General features: G+C 38.4%; 1 protein-coding gene across 1 annotated transcript in view; it reads right to left on the bottom strand.

The window, feature by feature from the left end:
- Positions 1-7,410, bottom strand: part of LOC126187651 (cancer-related nucleoside-triphosphatase homolog) — a 72,547-nt gene extending 65,137 nt beyond the window's left edge. Inside the window, exon 1 of the mRNA XM_049928860.1 lies at positions 7,062-7,410. Within this exon, the coding sequence (XP_049784817.1) occupies positions 7,062-7,116 (55 nt within the window). The 5' untranslated portion in view covers positions 7,117-7,410. The remainder of the gene's footprint in view (positions 1-7,061) is intronic.
- Positions 7,411-8,342: the final 932 nt, after the last annotated feature.

Genomic DNA, 8,342 nt, shown 5'->3' on the forward strand with positions numbered 1-8,342 from the left:
GCATAAGAGCCAGAACACATTTTTCCAGAATACCTAAAGCACGCACAAGCTGTGCCCTTACTAAACAAAGGTAATGTGGAGAGTATAGAACACTACAGCCCAGTTTCACCACTGTCTGCATTCTCAGAAATAACTAACTCAATAATGAAAGACAGAATAATGAGTTGCATGAATAAATACAGCCTTTTTAACAAAGCAAAATTTGGTGTCTGAAGTGGAAGGAGTCTATCACTAGCCATTACAGAGTACACAAGAATGGTACTTGAAGCTCTTGACAAGGATGACTATGTTATAGACCTGTTCTTAGACTTGTCCATGGCTTTTGACACTGCTGACCATAAAATACTAGTAAACATGCTAGACACCTACATCAGCTGGTGTAGGAGGAATAACAAATATATAGTTATATAGTTTCAGTCTTACGTGGAAAACAGGGTACAAATGGTAAAACAACTCTCCAACAAGAAACACACAGTCCAGTTTGGTTCTTAATATATATTAATTACTTTTAATACCATATAAGAAAAGGAGAAAAAGTTGTGTTTGCTGATGATAGCACCATCATAGCTGCTGATATAACACCAAAATTCCTATTAGAGAAGCCAAATGAAACCCACAAGTATGTTTAAAACTGAACACAATGAAAAAACAATAGGCATTTCAGCATTAAGAATAAACAATTCTGTTACATTATGGACAGATGATAAATTTACAGACACAAAGTTTAAAAGATTAATATTGATTGTTAATTAACATGGAGTGAACAAACAAAGCTGTTGGTAAAAAGAATGTCAGCAGTGAGTTTCACTCTTAGGGTTCTATCATAATTTTGTAACAGTCAATGTCTTGGGGTGACATACTATTCCTACATACACTCAGTTCTTAGATAGAGAACTATTTTCAGGGGATCAAAGGCACAACACATGGACACAGTTTTTAAACTGCAGAAAACAGCCATAAAAATAACAACTAGAAGTGGCAGTTGCACTCATTGTATGTGCAAAAAATCTTATGTTTACAAAACTGGGAATCCGTATTGCACAAAGTGAGTTTATCTATCACTCTGTTGTGCAAATTATGGAAAATATTATTACATATTTTACTATTACATAATCATGGGGCAAGAACCAATTTGGACTAACATTTGCCAATGATTAACAAACAAAACACTAGAAACAGCATTTCATATCAGGGAATAAAAATTGTATAATAAATTGCCCAAGGAGTGGTAAAGATTACTAAAACACATTTGTTGAAAAAGGCAGTTTCAACATTCTTCATAAGTAATACACATTATGCAATTAAACATTGCTAAGAGGAATCAAGAGTTGCCGTTAATAATGAACAGGGATAACAATGCACAGTCATATTACTACATATGATCATAATGTAATGCTTACACAAGAAAATCGTATTCCAAGATCTATTTTGCATGACAGTAATGTCTTGTCATTCTCCTGAGTTCAATATCTCACTCATCATGAAGTGATGTTGACTCAGTTTTTCAGGTAGACATGAAGACATTCATGGGGCACAGTTGCATGTTTACAGGCATGTTATTAGTTTTTGAAACAAACTGGAATTAGTGCAGGGGGTATAGCAGTATGTTCATGTTCAAGGAGTCACCAGTGGCTGTCTTTGTGCAGCAATAAAGAGCAGTATCTGGAGCTAATTGGGTGTAAATGAAAGAAGAGTGTACAAAGGGGACCAACTAAATGAGACAGTATAGTTGTTAAGAAACTGACCTAATATCCAGGAGGATGGCACCTGTACTCTCAGACCATCCTGATTTAGGTTTTCCATGGTTTTTGTATGTAATTTCAGCCAAATGGTGGGATAGTTTCTTCTATGAGGCTGTGGCCGACCACCTGTCCTCTCCTCATAAAAGCATACTTATTTTATTCTGTATGTATATTTTTGAGCTATTCACTTTCATTGTATTACACTGAAAAATCCTAAATAGTTTTAATATGATCCCTGGGTGGATGAATGAATGAATACATAAATAAAAACAAAGGATATTCCCGAGCCCCTATAGGATAATATGAATTGACTTGACAAGCCTAATTAAATTTTTTTATACGTTACACCACTGCACATTCCTGCAACTGTTCTGTACATCAGTCAGATTATACATAAATTCATGTTATTTATAATGCAATAAATCCTTTAGGCTCTCTCAAACTGGATCTTATTAGTAGTTAACCTTCCTTTTGGCAGCTGGTAAGTTACTGAAAATGTGTGTTGCTGAATAATGGACACGTTTTAGTGGTAAAGTGAATGAGTTTAGATAGTTATGAAAATTATTCCAGTTGTTATTTCTAGTGCTGATTCCATGAATTGAGCTGTAGGTTTGAAATTAATGAATATATTAATCATGACACATTTTGTTAAAGAACAAGCAGTAGTTGGTATCACCAGTTCCTTGGAAAGGCCTCTGCAGAACATTCTTGAGTCCACACCACAAATAATTCCTGTTATATGCCTTTGTCTCAGAAATATCTAGCTTATACATCAACAAAATAATAATTTTTTGAAAATATAATGTAACTGGATGGATAAAAAAATATACTTGCCAAGTGACAGCAGGGGAAAACACATATAAAGGTATTGAAATGTGCAAGCTTTTGGAGCTATTTGCACCTTTTTCTGGGAGATGGGTTGGAGAGGAAAGAAGAGGTATGAAAGAAAAGAACTGATGAGGTTTAGGAACTGGAGAGACGTTGACAACAAATCCGTGTCAGGGGAGACTTACCAGAAGGGATGAGAAGGAAAGACATATTGTTGGCAACAGCACTGGATGAGATTTGAAAATCTGAGAGCTTATATATGGAAAATAGAGTAATACCCCAGACAGAGACCACTGACAAAACACTGTGTATGAGTTAATAAAAGCACAGATACATGATTACCGAATTTCTGTCTTGCGTATTACCCTATTTTCCATGTTTAAGCTCCCAGGTTTTAAAATACATCCGTGCAGTCACCAATAACCAAACTTTTCACAACTCGTCTGACAAGTATCCCCTGAGTATGCTGCTGTTATACCATTGCATATAAAGGGAGTAGGTCTGATGCAACAACTATTGCCCAATCTCACTTCTGATAGCTTTATCCATAATTCTTAGAAAAGTAATGTTGTTAACAGAAGCTTCACCTGTTTGTAAAAATAAAGTACTAAGAAAATGTCAGTTTGGTTTTCAGAAAGGCTTTTCAACAGAAAATGCTATAACGCTTTCATTGATCAAATATTAAATGTTCTGAATAACTGAAAGCACCAATTGGGATTTTTTGTGATCTTTCAAAGGCTTTTGATTGTGTAAATCGTGGACTACTTCTAGATAAGCTTGAGAGATGGACTCTCCTTAAAATTTAATAAAAACACAGAATACACAGTTCTGTAGAGTAAATGGCACAGCAACATTAATAAATATAGAGTTTTAGCAGAAGTCTGTTGCTAAGGCAGAATATTCCAAATTTTTGTGTGTGTGCATTGATGAAACATTGAATAGGAAAAAACGCAGTTATATACCTAAAAACAAAGATGATGTGACTTACCAAATGAAAGTGCTGGCAGGTCGACAGACACACAAACGAATACAAACATACACACAAAATTCAAGCTTTCGCAACAAACTGTTGCCTCATCAGGAAAGAGGGAAGGAGAGGGAAAGACGAAAGGATGTGGGTTTTAAGGGAGAGGGTAAGGAGTCATTCCAGTCCTGGGAGCGGAAAGACTTACCTTAGGGGGAAAAAAGGACGGGTATACACTCGCGCACACACACACATATCCATCCACACATATACAGACACAAGCAGACATATTTAAAGACAAATTTAAAATCAACGTTTGCGCATGCATTTCCTGTACATACTACAATCACTATAAAGTACGTCAGTTACAAAGTAAAAGCATCTGAGGCACAGACATTATCCATTAGCGCCTTACAAAACTACATATTAATTTACCTTTATTCATATAAGGACGTCAGGAATATGCACATAGAAAGCTGTTCATAACATGACTTAGGTACAATGTGACGAGCAATAAAAACCTGTATGCTGGGCGTTACCTGCCTACGCACTATGGTCTTAGGATTAACTTTCCTACATAGTTTGTAATTATATGTGACATTTATTTGAGTACAAAAGCTTTTTAGCATTAAAATATGTGCATCATGGTCTGAAAGGCAAGTAGCTGACTCACAGTCTACGAGTCTCTGGTCCAAGCCTTCTGCCTGATTAAGAACCCAGGGACCAGAATGTGTCCTGGGGCAATGTTACAAAACGTGGGCTTTGCTGAAACTCTGTTAGCAAGGCTGGTATTCTCAATTCTCTCTGCCAGTCACTAGAATGATCCAAGTATCATCTTGGAACCAAGACGACAAGCATCATTTGTTCCAATGTGCACCACAACTGTAGCTGGTTGCACTATGCTCCCTCAATGGCTGCCAGAGGAGCCTTTTCATCATGTTAAGTGGAGCCTCCAGGCTTACAAGCGAAGTGTACCTGATGTTTCTACCCATTCCTTGCTGCCGTTTTCCTAAGGGGTACCGTTATTCACCATACGTCTGAACTTTCAATGATTAATAGATCAGTACCCTTTTGTATTTATCTCCTCTTGACATGGGACAAAGCAGGTTTCCTCAAAAATATGAAATGAGTCCCAGTGGATTGGTTTCAGTTTGAGTGAAAGACAGCACTTTGAACTTGTTTGTTAAAGGGATTGGTATAGCACACTGAGTCCTTGGTCCTTATCACCCTGTACGAGATGCCTAGACTCAACACTGACACACCACTCACAGTCAAGTGGATGGCAGTTTCCACAGGAGAGGATAGTACTTGAGGTATCTACATCTGGCACACAACTCTTGGTATCCTCCCAATACACCCATTCGCAAAAGCTTACAATCACTCAACAGTAACCATAGCAATTTCCAGTTGCTTACGAACAGCAGCCAACTCATTCTCAGCCTAAGAATAGCAAACAGAGTGCGGCTGCGTTATGCTGGTGACATATTTTATAGACCAGTAAACAACCTACACCTGGTGTAGTATTTTACAGAATAGTAAACAAATAACTTTATATTAAGCTTGCTGAGTCTCTTAATATATGAGCCTGATAAGGAACAAATATTATCAGCAAATATTTGTGCATCTGCATTGAAACGTATTTAATAGAGCCATCACACTCAATTATATTAATGTAACTGAGGGTCGTCTGTTCTGTTGGACATTTCCACAATAGATTTATGACATATGTTTTGGTTTGGATGCACAAATATCATTCGAATCATCATGGGACTCGAGAATCCGTGAGCAGGTGGTGCAGGATGAGGGATGCTGGCATGCAGCGTGCATAAGTTGAGGCACATGTCCAGGTGGCCAAGAAGGTTATGGCAACCATTCTAGAGAAGCACAGCATCTGGGTTCAAATCCTGGCCTGGCACCTCAACTTTTCCCACTGCAACGCCACAGTTCCCTATGTGACTGAAAGCCATAATTTTCCACCTGTCCCTTTTCTTCCCCCTTCCTCTCTTTCAGAAAAAACATAGTTTGTTCAGGAACTAGTGGGGGGATGAGTGTGATAAGGTTGCAGTTCAATGGCTGAATATTTAATTCAGAAAAAAAGTTACCATTACCAAATTATTGTCCCCTCCACCAACATTTTTCATAGTTTATATCTAGCAAATATATGTCATATGCATTGTAACACCAATGAGAGGTTTTCCCTTTATCTCTTAAAGCTGTTTCTGAATTTACCTTGCAGTTTCATTAATTTGCAATTAAAAGTGTGTTGAATATCAAGTAAACACTGCCTCCAGGCTATGCTACATGCAAATCTTTATTTTGGATTCAAATGTGTTAGAATTGCTAACTCAAATAAATCAAACCACCACATTAAAGCCTACCTTGATCTCAGGCTATCGCACAGCTCAGTGTGTCACCACAAATAAAACTGAGAGGGGAAGTTGAGTGGACACACTATCACATTCAAACCAAATGCTGATCAAAAAGTGGCAAATTCTACTCCGCATGCTGCACCTGCACTCAAGCATCTGGCAGTTCGAGAAACACAAATAAAAATCAAGCCTCACATTCAGTAAATGTGCAGGAGGTGGCTATGACTGAACAACAATTCAACGAACCACACTGCATGACTCCACAACCAATTGTTTTTCTAACAATTTCCAGAGCCTCTACAGACATTGCTTAAAAAATTCAAGAATCAACTTTCTGAAGGAAATGCAATTTCCCTGAAAATTGCAGGTTTTTCCAGACAAATTATCAGCTTTCTAGGGCTATGTATATCAGAGAGCGAAAGCTACATAATTATTGTTTGCTTTAACACCTAAACATGTTTCACCACAGTTTTGGCATCCCCAGTGGTTTTTTCTTTTATTTTACATTGTGTGCCCTACGGCTGCCAAACGAAATTAGCCACAAGTCTAAATTAGTACGCCATGTCATCATTGTAGTGTTTGGATGGATCTGAGCTATAACAGGTTTGTTTTTGTGTGCCACACGTGTTTCTGTTGTGTAGTTGACTGACGATTTTTCCCGCTCACTTGTGCATACTGCGTCTTGCTATATTGCTGTGGTTTGGGCCCACGTTTTACAGCACAATTTTTCGTTTTATTAGTATGGTATAGTGACTTAATAGGATGTTCTGGGGCACTATAAAATAAAATATACCTGCACATAAATGAAATGTTTCAATCATACAGTCCTGAAGTGCCCATTATTTTACGCGCAATAGTACGTACGTGTTTGGCATAAATGGACAAGGAACTCGTCCCTACGGTCTTTACCAATATCTCAAGAGTACTGTGGGTCATATCAGTGAGTAACGTTGGCCAACATAAATAATAATTTTAAGCTACCTGTTACAATTACGTACAGCGATCTCTCCGCATAGAATGAAATTATTTGTTCCTGCATGCATACAAAATTTAATTAACATCGAATCATGGGTCATTAATTCAAGTGATCGCACAAAATATTTAAAAGATACCGTTTGCAACATACGCTAACTTTTATTTCAAAATAGGTACCGATACCTGGACGTCCGGTTAGTAACACGTGTTTTATTTCGTCTCCGACAAACGCCGTCATCTTTTGATTTACGTACAACACGACTTCTATAATTCGTAAAGGCCAGTTTCACAACAAATACTACCAGTATTCGCAGCACTTTCAGAACAACTAGTTGTCTGTGGACAAACTGAACATGGCAGCTTCAGTTAACCTCAGAATCCACTTCTTTATTGTCTATGAAATCAACTAATCTATAAATTTGCGTGAAATATTTCTCCGTATGGGATGAATTATGAAGTTTATGTTCTACAAAACTCAAAGATGGGTGGCTGAGTTAGAGCTATCATGTAAAGCAGCGGTAGTTTTGATCGTCTGCTTCAGCAGACGACGTCTTATACAACTTCCATATTCACTTGGAACTGGCACCAAATGGTCACCCCAAAAACTTGTGCCAACAAACTAGTAGTTGGGAACATCCACCAATTTATATATTGAGCTATTTATTGGCTTGACAAAGGCTAAAAATAAGTGAGACAGGTGATTCTTATGGACTCTTTAACAAATAAATACGCTATTTTCATTCATAAACATTTAACTATGTTATTGCTATGAATGAATCTATATGAATGTTGTAGGAAAGTTCTTGTAGAATGTAAATACTTTAGGATTAAAGGCCACCACTCACCGAAAAGTAGAAATGCCGAGTTGTCGGTAGCAACACACAAAAGGAGTTATCCTTTGATGAGCTAGAGTAAAGCACACACACACACACACACACACACACACACACACACACACACACACACACACACACATACATACATACATACGCACGCCAATCCTCCTACGCGGTGCCAGCTAGACTATCAGTGACAGTGCTACTTTGATGCGGGTGGAAGGGTTGCAGTGGGGCTAGTGATGTGTGGTGTGGGTAGAGGGAAAGGAAGGAGGGATGCAGGGAGAGGGATTGTGGGTGTGTAGCTAGTGGCTCAGAGGGAGGCGGTCGGTTTTCCATCTAAGAATGGATGATTGTGGTTTATGGGCTGGCACAACTGTAATGGCTGGTGGGAAGTGGCACCTGCTGAATTCTACATGGGGACATGAACTGAGAGGGGGTGACAAAACGTAGGAAGGGGAAACTGCACAGTTCAGAAAAGCTGACGGTAGAGGAAAGGATCTAGATAGGTTGGGTTGTGAAGCAGCCACTGAAACTGAGCATGTTGTGCTCAGCTGCAAGTTGTGCCACCGGGTGTTCAACTTTGTTCTTGACAACAGGTTGGAGATAACCCTTCATCCTGGTGGAC

Source organism: Schistocerca cancellata, chromosome 5 (genome assembly GCF_023864275.1).
Source record: "Schistocerca cancellata isolate TAMUIC-IGC-003103 chromosome 5, iqSchCanc2.1, whole genome shotgun sequence".
In the NCBI taxonomy this organism is placed as follows: Eukaryota; Metazoa; Arthropoda; class Insecta; order Orthoptera; family Acrididae; genus Schistocerca; species Schistocerca cancellata.